Source organism: Symphalangus syndactylus, chromosome 20 (genome assembly GCF_028878055.3).
Source record: "Symphalangus syndactylus isolate Jambi chromosome 20, NHGRI_mSymSyn1-v2.1_pri, whole genome shotgun sequence".
Classification (NCBI taxonomy): Eukaryota; Metazoa; Chordata; class Mammalia; order Primates; family Hylobatidae; genus Symphalangus; species Symphalangus syndactylus.
Genome location: NC_072442.2, coordinates 48,564,710 through 48,582,169, shown reverse-complemented (window position 1 = coordinate 48,582,169; position 17,460 = coordinate 48,564,710). Strand labels below are relative to the sequence as shown.

At 35.7% G+C, this 17,460-nt stretch overlaps 1 protein-coding gene and 1 pseudogene across 6 annotated transcripts in view; one reads left to right on the top strand and one right to left on the bottom strand.

Moving 5' to 3' along the window:
- Positions 1 to 17,460, bottom strand: part of TANC2 (tetratricopeptide repeat, ankyrin repeat and coiled-coil containing 2) — a 489,961-nt gene that overhangs the window by 430,081 nt on the left and 42,420 nt on the right. For all 6 annotated transcript variants that reach the window (XM_055258661.2, XM_055258667.2, XM_055258668.2 and 3 more), the window contains exon 2: positions 4,521 to 4,610. In XM_055258661.2, the coding sequence (XP_055114636.1) occupies positions 4,521 to 4,587 (67 nt within the window). In that variant the 5' untranslated portion in view covers positions 4,588 to 4,610. The remainder of the gene's footprint in view (positions 1 to 4,520; positions 4,611 to 17,460) is intronic.
- LOC129470648 (non-histone chromosomal protein HMG-17-like) lies at positions 9,157 to 9,891 on the top strand (annotated as a pseudogene).

Sequence of the window (17,460 nt, the reverse complement as noted above, 5' to 3'; positions counted from 1 at the left end):
TTTTTAACGAATCAAATAGAAATTCTGGAGTTGAAAAATTCAGTAATTGAAAAAAATTCAGTAGACATGATAGCAGATTTGAGCAGACAAAAGAAAAAAATCAGTGAATTTAGAGATAGATTAATTGAGATTACACAGTCTGAGGAACAGAAAGAAAAGTATGACAAGTATGTAAGATAAAAGAAAACATCCAGCATAAAACATATAGAGACAAAAGGATTAAGAGAAAATTTAAGAGTCAGAGATGATATGTGTATGGTCTATCAAATCTATAACTGGAGTTCCAGAAAAAAAAGATAAAGAAAAAAATGAGAGAAAAATTAAAATCTGAAGACATAATGGATAATAGTTTTCCAAAACTGACAAAAGACATCATGCCACAGAGTCAAGAAATCCTACAAACATGAATAAAAACATGAATAGACGATAAAGATTTCTTTTTTTTTTTTAGATAGGGTCTCACTCTGTTGCCCAGGCTAGAGTGCAGTGGTATAATCTTGGCTCAGTGCAACCTCCCCCTCGCAGGCTCAAGCGATTCTCCTGCCTCAGCTTCCCAAGCAGCTGAGATTACAGGCATGTGCCAACACGTCTGGCTAATTTATGCATTTTTAATAGAGACTAGATTTCGCCATGTTGGCCAGGCTGGTCTTGAACTTCTGGCCTCAAGTGATCTACTTGCTTCCGCCTCCCAAAGTGCTAGGATTATCAGGCGTGCACTACCACACTTGGCCAGAATATAAAGATTTTTTTCAATGATAAAGATACAAAACAAAATACTCTTAGGCATACCAATATAAATCTAGAAAACTTAAAAGAGAAAAATGGCAGATTGCCTTTAAAGGAGTAGTAATTAGACTGACAGTTGATCACCAGAAAAAAATGGAAGAAGCCAGAAGACAATAAATAACATTGTAAAATACTGAAAGAAAATAACTGCACCCTAGAATTATACTCGCATAAAAGTATCCTAGAAGTAACCAGGAAGAGTGGCATCCACTTGTAGGCCCAGCTCCTCAGGTGGCTAAGGCAGGAGGATCACCTGAGTCTGGGAGTCTAAAGGCTGCAGTGCACTAGGACTACACCTATAAATAACTACCACACTTCAACCTGGAGAACACAGAGAGACCCCATCTCTTAAAAAAAAAAAAAATGAAAAAATCTTACAAAAATGAAGGCAAAATAAAGACATTTTCAGATAAACAAAAGTAAAGTTTGTCATAGATGACTCCTCACTAAAGTAAATTCTAAAAGAGTCTTCTTGGCCAAGTACAGTGCTTTGGGTGGCCAAGGCAGGAAGATCACTTGAGGCTAGGAGTTCAAGACCAGCCTTGGGAAACATAAATTAGCCAGGTGCAGTGGTATGCTACTCCAGAATCTGAGGTGGAAGGAATGTTTGAGCCTAGAAGTTTGAGGTTACAGTGAGCTATCACAGTGCCACTGCATTGTAGCCTGGGTGACAGAGCAAAACCCTGTCTCTAAAAATAAAATAAAACAAAGGATGTTATTCAGATAAAGTTACTTCCATCTAGAAAGTGAGGGGTGCAGGAACGAATGAAAATCAATGAAAAGGTCAAATATATGGGCATATCTAAGTAACAGTGACTACATAGAACAGTAATGTCTTGTGGAGGTTAAAGATAGGTGAAGAGAATCTAAAGCTCTTGCACTGTCCAAGAAGAGGGTAAACATATCAATTAAATATCAAACTTCAATAAACTAAAGATTGTTTTAATCTTTAGGTAACCACTGAAAAAATTTCAAAAGGGTATATAATTTCGAAATTAATAGAGGAAAATATGGAATCATAAAAAATGTTTTGAGTCCAGGCATGGTGGCTCACACCTGTAATCCCAACACTTTGGAAGGCCAAGGCATGAGGATCATTTGACCCCAGGAGTTCAAGAACAGCCTGGACAAAGTACTGAGATCTCATCTCCACAAAAAAATTAAAAAAAAAATTAGCTGGGTGTGGTGGTGTACATCTGTAGTCCCAGCTACTCAGGAAGCTGAGGTGGGAGTATTGCTTGAGCAAAGGAGGTTGAGGCTGCAGTGAGCGGTGTTTGTGCCCCTAGACTCCAGACTGCGCAACAGAGTGAGATCCTGTCTCAAAAAAAAAAAAAAAAAGTTTTGATCAATGCAAAAGAAAGGAAGAGAGGAAAGAGAAAGAAAGATAGGAGAGAAAGAAGTATAGAATGGATAGGCCAAGTAGAAAGCACACGGATACATAAATATATGACTGACCAAATTAATGTAGACCGAAGACTTTCTTAAGAGAAAAAAAAACATGTCTGAATAAAAGAAAAGAAAACCCAACCATATGCTATTAACAGCATAAGCACACAGAAATGTTGAAAGTAAAAGTATGAAAGAAGTCATATTTTGCAAATACTAATAAAAAAAACCTGGAGTCCTTATACTAATATGAAAAAAAATGAACTTTTAAACAAAAGACATTATTAGAAATAAAGAGAGGCATTTCATAATGGTTTTAAAAAGGTCAATTCACCAGGAAGATGTAACAATCCTAAACTTGAATGTTCCTATTAAGACAGCTTCCAAACATACAAAGCAAAAATCCTCAGGAACTAGCAGGAGAAATAAGCAAATTCACAATCATAATGTGGTATTTTATCACACTTTTCTCAGTAAATAATTTTTTAAGTAACTAGGGATATGAAATGTTTGAGTGCCATCATTAACAAAACTGATCCACACTGAATCCAATAACCGCGACATTCACATTATTTTCGGGTACATTCAGAACATTCACCAAAACTGACCATATGATGAACTGTAAAGCAAATCTCAATAAATATCAAAAGAATAAAATAATACAGAAGAGATTCTCTGATAATAGTATAATTAAGCTAGAATTCAATAAGAAGCAGCATGACGTAGTAAAACACACACACACACACACACACACAAAACAACAACAAAAAACATATTTGTCTCTGCTCATTTCCTGGCACACAGCTCTAAAACTTTGAGTCTTCAGAGTGATAAAAGTGGTTTTCTATATGCTAACGAGACGAATGGTAGGTACCTGGGGGCTCCTGAATAGCCTCAGGACAGGGGCTGGCTGCCAGGGGGGCCAACCATGAGAGTCAGCCTTACCCTCTGATTTCTGGAGAGGAGAGATGGGCTGAAGGTTGAGTTCATCACCAATGGCCAACGAATTAATCATATCTGCATAATGGAGCCTCCGTAAAAACCCAAAAGGATGGGGTTCGATGGGATTCTGGGTTGAATCCAGCACATGGAAGATGTTGAGAAGGTGGCATACCCAAAAAGGGCATGGAAGCCCAGGGCCCTTTCCCCCATATCTTGCCCTACTCACATCTTCCATCTGACTGTTCCTGAATTGTATTCTTTAACAGGCCAATAATCTTGTAAAGAAACTGTTTTCATGAGTTGTGCGCACCATTCTAACAAATGATAGAACCTGAGAAAGGGGTCATGGGAACCTCTCATTTGTAGCCAAGTCAGACAGAGGTTGTGGGTAACCTGGGGATCCACCAGACGCAATTGGTGTCTGAAGTGGAAAGCAGTCTTGTAGGACTGAGACCATAACCCATGAGGTCTGTGCTAACTCAGGGTGGATAGCATCAGAATTGAATTTAATTGTAGGACATCCAGTTAGTGTCTACCAGAGAACTGAATTGAATCACTGTAGGGGGGGAAAAAAAAACCACGTATTTGGTGGCCAGAAATGTTGGTGTGAGCAGTGGAGGAAAAAACAGTTTTCCTTTTGTTAATGTAGGGGAGTTTGTTCTTACAATAAGATAAACAAAAAATCAGCAAGTTTGGAAATTAGTAAATACACTTCTAAATACTTATGGGTCAAGAAGAAATCACAATCGGAATTACAGAAACATTTTGAAATCAATGACAATAAATACAGTACCAATATAAATTTATAAACTGCAGAAAAATAAGTTGAAAAGATTATAAAGAATACAATAAAAGTCTACCACTCATTAATAAAAAACAAACATTCTAATATATTTCTTTTCAATATTTTTTACCAAGAAAGTATATATAGTTTTACCTCAAAAGCCTAAGACTTAACCCCTTGTTCTAAAAAAGAAAACCCATAAACTTTATTTTAATGGCTATAAAAAATTCAACTTATATTTCACTTTCTGTATAAGTCTTTGAGAACAGTTATTTTTATAATTTCCTTCCCCAAAGAGTGCCTAGGATTGCATAATTTCACGTGTTAATTCAAAAACATAAACTTAGGTCTAGAAGGTTTTTAATAAGCAAATGCACAGAAACATTACTCTCTCATATACTAGAAATAAATATTTTTCTTCACAAGGTTTTCCTTTCTTTCGACTACTCCTGATAAGCATTCAAGTGTTCCTACCTCTTAATAAAGAGTATGAAAGCCCAAAGAAACGTAAACTTTCTTTTAAGTTCTAAGTTAAGCATTAATAAAGTCTTACAGCATTAATTCAGGACCCTAAAAGAACTTGTAAAATATCACACACAATAAATGTAGCATAGTCACTTACCACTTGACCTGTTTTTACGACTTGATTTCCCACCAGTAAGCAGCATCTTGAGACTATTCCGAAACATGGTTATACTCTTCTACTGCAAAACTGTAAAAGAAAATATAGGAAAATGTGTTTAAGAAAACTTGATTTTCATAGCATAAGAGGGTGACTATAGTCAATAACTGTACATGTTTTAATAACTTAAAGGGTGCAGCTGGACTGTTTGCAACTCAATAAATAAATGATTGAGAGGACAGGTACCCCATTTTTCATAATGTGCTTATTTAACATTGCATGCCTGTATCAAAACATCTCAGGTACCCCATAAATATATACACCTACTATGTACCCACAAAAAGTAAAAACAAATAAAAATTTAAAAAGAAAAAAGAAAACTTGATTGTTTATCCAAACTACTAAGAATTTAAAATTAATTATAATTAACTATGTTCACCCCATACATATATACAACTATTATTTACCCATAATTAAAAATGAAAATTAAAAAATAATAAAAGTGCTAAACCAGAAAAAGATAATTAACTCTGTTTAAATATGTAGTACAAAACTGTAACTATATGACAAAAAAGACTATTAAACATGTAAACAATTCCTTAAAAAAATACAATACTTTTGACTACCCTAAGAAATAAAGACAGATATCACTGAGGATGCACAGAAATAGAAAACATAATTAGGTAGCTATAAATACTGTCTACCTTTCACTTGACTCTCCATTCTTGGACAATTTTCCCACCTGACACACAAACACACACACCCCCACACACACATTCTAGAAACTTATAGCACCTGCATAACTTCCACTGGTCAAGCCAGAATTCTATCTCACAAGACTACGGCTACGCATGAATCCGTGCTTATTCTATGTCCCACTCCTACCAAAGGAAAACTCTCTGACTGCTTTGGATTACATCCTCTCTCACCTTCTCAAGAATTTTATTTTAAAAAATCATCTTCCTTTTCTCTCAAACAGCTTTAATTTTTTTTCTCTCTCCTGAATCATTCCAATCATAACATAAACATTTTAGTCTATCTTGTTCAAAAAGAAAGTCCCACTCTTTACTCCACCACAATTCAATGACTGCTCTTATATCCTCACTCTTCTCAACAGCAAAATCTCCCAAAAGTGTTGTAAGTACTTGGTGTGTCCAGCGGATTAAATAGAGCAAACGTGAAGTGGGACACAGGTCAACAGAAAATATCCAAACCAAAGCATAGAGAGATAAAGACAAAAAATTATAGAAAAGAGGACTAGATGCATATGGAACCACTGAAAAGTTCTAACATACATATAAGAAATTTCCTAAAAGCGTGAAAATTGGGAAGAAGCAATATATGAAGTGTGAGCAACCAAGAATTGTCTAACACTAGTTAAAGACATAAAGCCACATCTGAAAGAAGCTTGTCAAACTCAAGCAGAATAACTACAAAGAAAAACACTAAGCAAATCATAGCCAAACTGCTAAAAACTAAAGACAATCTTTTAAACAGCCAGACCCCCCAAAAAACACATTTAAAGTACCAAGAATCAACAGACTGAAAGATACTTTCAACAGAAATGATGAATAGCAAAAAAATAATGACTTAAAAATTCTGAAAAAAAAAAAAAAAAAAAAAAAAAAAAAAACTGGCACCAATCAAGCAATTTACTCTCAGTTTAAAAATATCTTTGCAAAATGAAAATCAAAAGAAAAAACAATTTATTACTAAAAGGGAGTTCTTCCAATAGAAGGAAAATGATACTAGAAAAAAGCATATACATGCAAAAAAGGAAGAGCCATAGAAAGGGTAAATGTGTTCTTAAGTATTAATAAATAATGACTATAAAAATAACAATGATAGGCTGTTCTTTAAAATATATAGATTTAAAATGCATGACAACAATAAAAAAGGAAGGAGTAGGGTAATGGAATTGAAGTTTCTAAGATATCTGTATTACCCAAGAAGAGAAGTAATAATTCATGTTAGACTTCAATAACTCAAAAAACTCATGTAGTAATCTCTAGGATATTCATTAAAAGCAAACTGAGGAGATAAAAAGAATAAGTAAAAACATTTGACTAAACCAAAGAAAGTAAGACATAAGAGAAAAAGTAGCATAGATCTGTGGATAAATGTAAGACAAATAGTAAGGTTTATAATTTAAACTCAAATTATATCCATTACTATGTTCAACACTCTAGTAGAAGACTATAAACATAGATGAACTGAATGCAAAATGATAGGAAAAGATACACTATTCAAACACCAACAAAAAGGAAAGTGGCATCACTAAGCCAATATCAGGCAAAGTAGACTTAAGGCAATACGTATTACTAAAGATAAAGAAAGGCATTTCTTAATAATTAAAAAGTCCTATCAACAAGAAGATAGCATAATTCTTTTGTCTATACTGAGACAGGGTCTCATGCTGTCACCCAGGCTGGAGAACAGTGGTGTGATTATAGCTCACTGCAACCTCAAATTCCTGGGCTCAAGTGATCCTCCCACCCCAGCCACCCAAACAGCTAGAACTACAGGTGTGAGCTCCCACACACCACCAATTTTTCTCATTTTTTTTTAAAGATGGGGTCTTACTATGTTTCCCAGGCCAGTCTCCAACTCCTGGGCTCAAGAAATCCTCCCACCTCGGCCTCCCAAAGTGCTGAGATTACAGGCGTGAGCCATCTCATGTAGCCAAGATATCATAATTCTAAATCAATGGACCCAATAAGAAAGCCTGTAAACATTTAAAACAAAAAGTATACAAAACTAAAAGGTGACAAACAAATCCAGTTACATGGGAGACCAACACACTTTTGTCAATAGCTACAAGATCAAGTAGATTAAAAAAAAAAAAACTATGATATATTTGAACTACACAATTAAATAACTAGACTTAAATATATGTAAGCAAATTTCTCTTCCAAATAAAAACAAACTATAACACAAAACACATACCAAAATGGACCATATGTTAGGTCATAAAAGTATCAGGAAATTTTGAAATCTTTCAGAGTATATTCCCTAACCACAAAGCAATTAAGCTAGAAGTAAATATTTTTTTAATCTAGAAAATCTCCTATTGCTTAAAAATTAAGTGATATACTTCTAAATACCCATAAGTTGAACAAAGTAAATAAATCACAATAGGTATTTTTAAATATTTGGAATGAATGATAATAAAAATGACTTATGGGAATTCACAGGATAAAACTAAAGCAATGATTTTAAAGGAATTTATACCTTAAATGTATGTATTAGAAGTGAAGGATGAAAATCAGTATCTAAGCTTCTATTTCAAAAAGTTCAAAAGCAAGCAGCAAATAAAAACTCAAAGAAAGTAGAAGGAAGGAAATGAGTAAAAATAAAAAAATGAATGAAATAGAAAACAAATGCAAAACAGATAAAATCAGCAAAGCCACACATCAGATTTCTGAAAAGTATTAAATCTGCTAAACCAAGGCTGACTGAGGAAAGAAAAAAGAAATCACCAATATCAGAAATGAAATACAGGACATCATTTCAGATCCTTAATTTAAAAAATAAGATATTATGAACAACTTTATACCAAATTTAACATTTAATACAAAATGTATAAATTCTTTGAAAAATATAACTTGTCAAAATTAACAAAATGTTGAGCAAAAAATATAAAATAGCCCTATTTCTATTAAAGAAATTGAATTTATCAAAACTCTTTACACACACACACACACACACACACACACACACATATACACACACAAAAAAAACTATACAGCCATGTGGTTTCACTAGTGAATTCTATCAAACTTTTAAGGCACAAACAACACCAATTTTATAAAAATTATTTAAGAAAATAAAAGAAAAAGGAAATACTTCCCAACACATTTTATGAGTATTGCATGATATTAATCCCAAAACCTTATAGATATTATAAGAAAAGAGAAGTGCAGACCAACATACCTCATGAACATAGACGCAAAAATATCCTTAACAAAAGACACTGAAAACTCTACAATGTTGCTTAACAATAACAAAAGAAATCATTAAAGACAACCTAAGTAAGTGGAGATATGCCATGTTCATGGATTGAAAAGTTGAATACTGTTAAAATGTCACTTCTCTCCAAATTGTTCTAAAGAGATAACAATCTCAAATTCCAGCAGGCTGTTTTTTTTTTTTTTTTTTTAGAAATTGCAAAGCTGATTCTAAAGCACACGTGATAATGCAAGGAAATGAAAACACCAAAGCAATGTTGAAAACCAACAAAAAGGCTTGGGCATTTATATTACCCGAATTCAAAATTTACTCTACAGCTCTTTCTTGTTGATGAGAATATGGTATCAACAGAAGTACTGACAAGCAGATCAACAGAATAGAACAGACAGTCCAGAAAAAGACCTACACTACATGGCCATTTGTTTTTGACCAAGTCATTAACAGGTAAAGGAAAGTCTTTTCAACAAATCACGGTGAAACAAAGAGATTATGCATTTTTTTAAAAAAAATGACCTACATAGCATGCTATTAATTCAAAATAAACATCACATAAAAGCTAAAATTATAAAGATTTTTTTAAAAATTCAGAGCAGTGTGAAGAAGGAGGTGACAACAACCTCCAGATCAACCAAAGCCCATGAGTCACTGCATCCCTGTGACCAGTGCCCACATCCCACCACCGATGCCACCATGCCCACGAGAAAGACTGAAGGGGATAGATACTAAACGAGATAAAGCCAATGTGAAGGATAAACCACAGAGAAAATCCACAAGGTTGTCTGCTAAACCTGCTCCTCTAAAACCAGAGCCAAAGTCTAAAAAGGCCCCTGGTCAAGAAGGGAAAGAAGGTACCCAAAGGGGGTAAGGGGAATAACCCTGCAGAAAATGGAAATGCCAAAACAGAGCAGGCACTGAAAGCTGAAGGTGCCGGAGATACCAAATGAAATGTGTGCATTTTTGACAACTGTGTACCTCTGGTGACTGTACGGTTTGAAATACTATTTTTTATCAAGTTTTATAAAAATGCAGAATTTTGTTTTCTTTTTTCTTTTTTTTTTTTTTTTAAAGCTATGCTGTTAGCACACAGAACACTTCATTGTTGTTTTTTGGGGAAGAGGCATATATCACTACTAGAATGTATCCAAAGCTGGACTGATGTAAGGAAAACACCTTTTCCCTTCTAGTTTTAAGAAACTTCCTCTTGGCTCCCAGGAGGAAGGATTTCCTTACTTTGATACACATAGCCACCTTGGCACAAATGCCACATGGTATGAAAAAACAAATTCATTCTTATGTCCTCTTCTCCCTTTCCACCTTCAGCACAGACTTAACGCCTTAAGCCCAAACACCTGTTGGGACCTCAGCCCCAGTAATTGGTTACCTGTGTGTCGGGCAATCTGAACCTTCCAGTGATGCCACTGAGATGGCGCCCCTTAAAAGAGCAGCAGTTGAGGATCTTCAGATAAATTTTGCCATTTTCATTTCACTACCTGAAAGTCAGGGCTGGCTCATGAAAAGTTGTTAAACAACAGCTAAATGTGAAAGGTCAACCCTCACTCCAAACTTTCCCTGTTCTGAGCATCAAATGAAGACTTCATGGGTTTTATAGTGGCTTTCTGATTTTTGGTGGTCCATCAAAGAAGGAGTCTGAAAGTTGTTGTATACTGTTAATGATTGTCTGCCCATGTCCTGCCTGAAATACCATGACTGTTTCTGGAAAGTATCTTCAAGAAAGCAGAGTACAGTTTGAAAAAAACAAACAAATTAAAAAACAGACTGTCTCACTATTTACAGGTAGACAAAGGATTCTTAGGAACATAGAAAGCAACAGCCACTTTAAAAAAACATATATTTGGAGGTTATTAAAAATTTAAAAACATCTGCTCACTAAGATAACATTAAAGGTTAACAGGCAAGCCACAAACTGGGAAAAATTATTCACAAAACATATATAACACAGGACTTACATCCAAGATACAGTAGTCCCCCTTTATCTGCAGTTTTGCTTTCCATGGTTTCAGTTACCTGCAGTCTAAAAATATTACACGGAAAACTGCAGAAATAATTCATGTTTTAAATTACACACCATTCTAAGTAGCCTGATGAAATCTCACACCATCCTGCTCCATCCTGCCTGGGAGGTAAAACATCCCTTTGTCTAGTTTATCCACGCTGTATATGCTACCTGCCCGTTGGTCAATTAGTAGGCACCCTGGTTATCAGATCAGTTATTGCATATAGCGTGTACAGGATTTGGTACTATCTGTCATTTCAGGCATCCACTGGGGGGTGCGTCTTGGAATGTGGATATAGAGGGACTACTGTATATAAAGAACACCTACAACTCAGTAATAAAGAGACAATCGATTTTCAAATGGGTAAAAGATTTGAACAGGTAGTTTTAAAAAGTAGATATATAAATGACTCACACCCAAATTATAAGGGCTCAACATTATACGTCATTGCAGAAATACAAATTATAATTAGCTATCCACTACACTCCCACCAGAAGAGCTAACTTTAAAAAGTTTGACAATATCAAATATTGATCATGATGAAGAGTAATTTAAACTCCAACACACTATTTTAGGAGTATAAAATGGTACAATGGCTTTGGAGAAAAATATAGCTGTTTATTATGAAACTTAGTGTACACCTAATGCATGATTCCACCTCTACTATTTACCCGAAATTAAAACATATGTGCATAATGAAAAGACTAGTACAACAATTTTCATAACAGATTTATAATACCCTATGCCTAGACTAGGTGTCCATCAACAGATGAATAATAAACTATGGGATATTCACAAAGAGGAATATTACTCAGCAAGAAAAAGGAATGAACTACTCATACAGTCGACACAGATAAATCACAACATATAATATGCCAAGTGAAAGAACCTTTACAGAGAAGTGTATGCATTGTATTATTACATTTATACCAACTTCAAGAATAATCTATGCCAAAAAAAATCAGAATAATGGTTGTCTCTTGGGGGTAGATATGGGGGTTAACTTAGAAATGGCATGAGGAACCTTTCTAGGATGATGGTGATATTCTATATGTTTTGAAGATGATTACTTTTTTCAAATGAAAAAAGTAAACAAATGCTAAAATCCACAATAATATTCATGCTTAAATGGAGAAAGCATATACATGTCTGCAGATTATTACTTTGAAATGCATCAAAAAATAAGGTGGACTGATGGAGGCATGGAGAGGCAGATATGTGATGAATTAAAATAAAATGTTAACAGTAAACTCTAAGTAGTGGATGTACATGCGATAACTAAAACTATTTAAAATTGAAATAATTGAGCTGTTAATGGCTTGGAGATGCTCCCCCACTTCTCCAGAGAACTGCCTTTGGCTAACTGGCACCATCTTGCCCAGAAAGCTTCATGCCTTACTACTTCTACCCTAGAGAGGTTCTCAGTCAATGACTAATTATTAATCATTGAGATACAAAAGACCAGCTTCCTTAATTCCGGAGGAGGGCAACTTTGTGGTATGATTTATGCTCCAAAACTGTCACCCATATCTTCTTATGTGTTTTTCCCCCAAATACTTACCTCCAAATGACATCTTATACACCTGTTTGTCTATCAGTTTCCCTACTAGAATATAAGCTCCAGGAGGGAACAGAAGATGCCTGTTTAATTCATTGCTACAGCCCTGTAAATGTAAAATAATACTTGATACACAGCAGGTGCTAAATATTTACTGAATTTATCAATTACATATATTTTGTTTGTATACCACTGTCCATATCAAATCCCTTATAAAGAAATCTGGTCTTGGCCAAGCGCGGTGGCTTATACCTGTAATCTCAACACTTCGGGAGGTAGAGGCGGGCAGGTCACTTGAGGTCAGCAGTTCGAGACCAGCCTCGCCAATGTGGTGAAACCCTATCTCTACTAAAAAATACAAAAAAGTTAGCCGGGCATGCTGGCATGCGCCTGTAGTCCCAGCTACTTGGGAGTGTGAAGCAGGAGAATCGCTTGAACCAGGATGGCAAAGGGTGCAGTGAGCTGAGATCGTGCCACAGCACTCCAGCCTGGGCAACAGAGGGAGACTCCATCTCGAAAAAAAAAAGAAGAGAGAAAGAAAAGAAAAGAAAAGAAAAGAAAAACGAAAAGGAAACCTGGTCTTATTAATCTTTTTAACCACAACACCTAGTTCATGGTAGGCTCTCAACATTTCTTGAATGAGTAAATAAATTAGGCAAAGACACGATTCATCAGATTTACTGACTTAGTAAAGAAGGGGCATAACAAAAGTAAGTTTCATTGCGCGAGAAATGATTTTAAATCAACCAGAACAATGAGGACTACCTAGAGTGAATGTGTACCAGGGAATCAAGAAAAGGCATGAAAATTGTAGGAATAGTTCAAAACTATCTGAGGGAAAACCAAGAATATTCTAGGCTTACTGAGAACTTCTAACTCAAACTCTGATTATTTACACCCAGTTGTTCAAAGTTTTGAAAGGAAAAAAAATGAGCGCAGATTATCATTATCATAAAAACAGCAATTTATTACTTAAAATTTACTAAGAGTCAAAAAAAAACCAGGAGAACATACTTAAGTTGATTTAGGTAAAATATTTTGATGGGTGGCATAAATTATAGTGATGGCTACTTTTTGAAGAGGTGGAGGGTTTTTTTTTTTTTTTGCTATTCTAAAACACTTTTTAATTACTTCAATATATAGAGAAGTAAAACATAAAGCTACTCATCTCATAGTTACATTTTGATTAAATGATTTTCCTCAAGTTAACATACCAATAGAAAACTGATCATAATAAAATATTAATATAGAAACTCCACAAATTGAAGCTAAGTGGGAGAAGGCAGTTTGGTCTAATTGACACTAACGTAAATCTAAATTTCACCCTACTTTTCCAAATTTTGTATCCAAATTTTAAAATATTCTCTCTCAGGAGGAATCATCAGATACATTCCTGGCAGGTGAAATATCTGGACAGGAAAATAACAAGCCATTCACAGGCCCCCACTCATTTCTAATTTTCTTACACTTAGCTGATTGGAACATTATGTTATCTACATGGTCCCTAAGCTTTTATGTTTGTGACACCCATTCTAAACCATTCAGGAGAAGTAATGACTTCTTAATGGTCCACCAAGGCCGGAGACTCAATAACCTATTTCAATGTCTTCTTCTGCTATATTAATAGGCAATCAATTTTCATTTTCAAAGTTCATCCCTCCTGTATATTTAAAGCCCTTTTCTTATCCTGTTGTTTAAAAAAAGTAAAACATCCCATGCATAAAAATATTTATGTAATTAATAATGTAATCAAATTAACTATTAAGTACTTCTGTACTATTTTGATAATCATGACATCCTGTTAATATTTCCATTCTAATGCCAGCTTTTTATTTTAACTTATTATTGTAGATTCAAGGGGACATGTACAGATTTGTTTTCTTGGTAAAATGCATGTGACAGGGTTTGGCGTACAGATTTTGTCACTCAGGTAATAAACACAGTATCCAATAGGTAATTTTTTGATCCTCACCTTCCACACCCCTCCATCCTCAAGTAGTCCCTGGTGTATGTTCTTCCTTTCTTTGTGTCCATGTGTGCTCAGTGTTTAGCTCCCACTTGTGAGAACATAAAGTAATTGTTTTCTGTTCCTGCATTAGTGTGCTTAGGATAATGGCCTCCAGCTCCTCCGTCCATGTTGCTGCAAAGGACACGATCTCATTCTTTTATGCCTGCATACTATTACATGGTGCATACATACATTTTCTTTATCCAGTCTACCGCTGATGAGCATTTAGGTTGATTCCATGATGTTGCTATTGTGAACAGAGCTATGATGAACATCCAAGCACATGTGTTTTGGGTAGAACAATTTACATTGCTTTGGGCATATACCAGGGATGTCCAATCTTTTGGCTTTCTCGGGCCACAGTGGAAGAAGAATTATCTTAGGCCACACATAAAACACACTAATGCTAATAATAGTTGATTAGCTTAAAAAAAAGTTACAAAAAAAATCTCAAAATGTTTTAAGAAAGCTTACAAATTTGTGTTATCTAAGTGTCTAATAATTTGTTTTATGAATTTGGGTGCCCCTGTGTTGGGTGCACATACGTTTAAAATAGGTCTTCCTGTTGAACTGAATCCCTTGCCATTATGTAATGCCTTTTTGTCTCTTTTGACCATTGTTGGTTTAAAGTCTGTGTATTAGGCTGTTCTTGCACTACTATAAATACCTGAGTCTAGGTAATTTATAAGAAAAGAGGTTGGCCGGGCGCGGTGGCTCACGCTTGTAATCCCAGCACTTTGGGAGGCCGAGGCGGGCGGATCACGAGGTCAGGAGATCGAGACCACGGTGAAACCCCGTCTCTACTAAAAAATACAAAAAATTAGCCGGGCGTGGTGGCGGGCGCCTGTAGTCCCAGCTACTCGGAGAGGCTGAGGCAGGAGAATGGCGTGAACCCAGGAGGCAGAGCTTGCAGTGAGCCGAGATTGTGCCACTGCACTCCAGCCTGGGTGACAGAGCGAGACTCCGTCTCAAAAAAAAAAAAAAAAAAAAAGAAAAGAGGTTTAATTGGCTTGCAGTTCTACAGGCTGTACAGGAAGCACAGCTCCACATCCTGCTTCTGGGGAGGCCTCAGGAAGCTTTTACTCATGGCAGGTGAAGCAGGAGCAGCCACATGAAGTGGCCAGAGCAGGAGTGAGAGACAGCGTGTGTTGGGGGGAGGTGCCACATACTTTCAAATGACCAGATCTCTCAAGAGCTGACTCACTACTGTAAAGGTAGCACCAAGACATGAGGGATCTGCTCCCATGACCCAAATACCTCCCACAAGGCCCTGCCGCACCTCCAGCATTGGGGATTACAGTTTAACATGAAATTTGGGCAGGGACAAATATCCAAACTATATCAGTCTGTTTTGTCTGAAATTAGAATAGGAACCCCTGCTTTTTTCTGTTTTCCATTTGCTTGATGGATTTTTCTCCATCCCTTTACTTTGACCCTATGTGTGTTGATATTGATATATGTGGATTTGATCCTGTCATCATGTTATTAGCTGGTTATGATGCAGACTTGACTGTATAGCTGCTTTACAGTGTCAACTGTCTATGTACTTAAGTGTGTTTTTTGTGGTGGCCAGTAATGGTCTTTCTTTTCCATATTTAGCCCTCCCTTGAGGACCTCTTGTAAGGCAGGTCCGATGGTAATGAATTCCCTTGGCAATTGCTTATCTGCAAAGGATCTTATTTCTCCTTCACTTATGAAGCTTAGTTTGGCTACATAGGAAATTTTTGGTTAGAATTTCTTTTCTTTAAGAATGCTGAATATAGGCCCCCAATCTGTTCTTGCTTGTAGAACTTCTGCTGAAAGGTCTGCTGTTAACCAGGGTTCCCTTTTTAAGTAGCCCACCCCTTCTTTCTAGCTGCCTTTAACATTTTTTTCTTTCAGTTCAACCTTGGAGAATCTGATGATTATGTGTCTCGGGGATATTCATCTCACAAGGATTTTCTGCATTTCCTGATTTGAATGTTGCCTTCTCTAGTGAGGTTGGGGGAATTTTCATGGATGACATTCTCAAATATGTTGTCCAAGTTGCTTGCTTTCTCTCGCTCGTTTTCAGGGATGCCAGTGAGTCATAAATTTGATCTCTTTACACAACCCCATATTTCTCAGAGATTCTGTTCATTCTTCATTGTTTTTTCTTTATTTTTGTCTGACTGAGTTATTTCAGAGAACTGGTCTTCGAGCTCTGAGTTTCGTTCCTCATCTTGGTCAATTCTGCTGTTAATATTTGCAATTATATTACGAAATTATTGAAGTGAGTTTTTCAGCTCTATGCAATCACTCTGGATCTTAAAATGGCCATTTCATCTTTCAGTTCCTGTTTCATTTTATGGTATTCCTTATATTCCTGGTATTGGGTTTTGACTTTCTCCTGAATCTCAATGATCTTCATTCCTAACCATGTTCTGAATTCTCTGTCATCTCAGCCTGTTTGCCAGCTTTTTAAAAAATATCTTTCTCTATATCTACTTCCTGCTTAAATGGTTTGATATTACTTTTATTCTCATTTTTGGTTTTGTGGTGGATTGGCTTATTCTTATTTCTGACCTGGTTTCCAGTCTGAGAAACAAGTTTCTTGACATTAGAACTATGCCAAATAAATAAATTATACCATTAAAATGCTTTAATAGTTTAAAGATTGAAGAAAATGTTTCAAATGGTAAGAAAATTAAAAATAATGTAAAGTAATATATTAAGATATTGTCTGAAAGTCTCTAATTATAAAAATAGGACCACAAACTGATCCAAATGATGAACTAAGTATTATCTTTCCAGTCAATCCATACAATCTCCTTTTATGATTTTCTCCACAATAATTTGGATATGACCTTCAGAGTCCTTTTGAATACAAATCTATTCATAGAATTATAAAAAGTAAGCTACATGTATTTAAAGCAAATGCTATCCATTTTCTAGCATTTGTCAACATAGAGCTTCTCCTCTGAGAAATTTCTGCAGGACAATACAACACACACACTAATGCATTTAATAAACACTTCTAATAACTTTTTAAACATTACAGATAAGATGCAGGGTTAATAATGCACACGATGAAAATATTGGTGGTGCACAGCTATAGTCCCAGCTACTCAGGAAGCTGAGAGGCAGGAGAACTGCTTGAGCCCACGAGTTCAAAGTTACAGTGAACTATGATCACACCACTGCACGCCAGCCTGGGTGACAGAAAGATAGTGAGACTCTGTCCTTTTTTTTCCTCTTTAAAAAAAAAAAAAAAAGAGGCTAGGTGTGGTGGTTCACACCTGTAATCCCAGCACTTTGGGAGGCTGAGGCGGGCAGATCACCTGAGGTCAGGGTTTGAAACCAGCCTGGCCAACATGATGAAACCCCGTCTATACTAAAAATACAAAAAAATTAGCCAGACGTGGTAGTGCA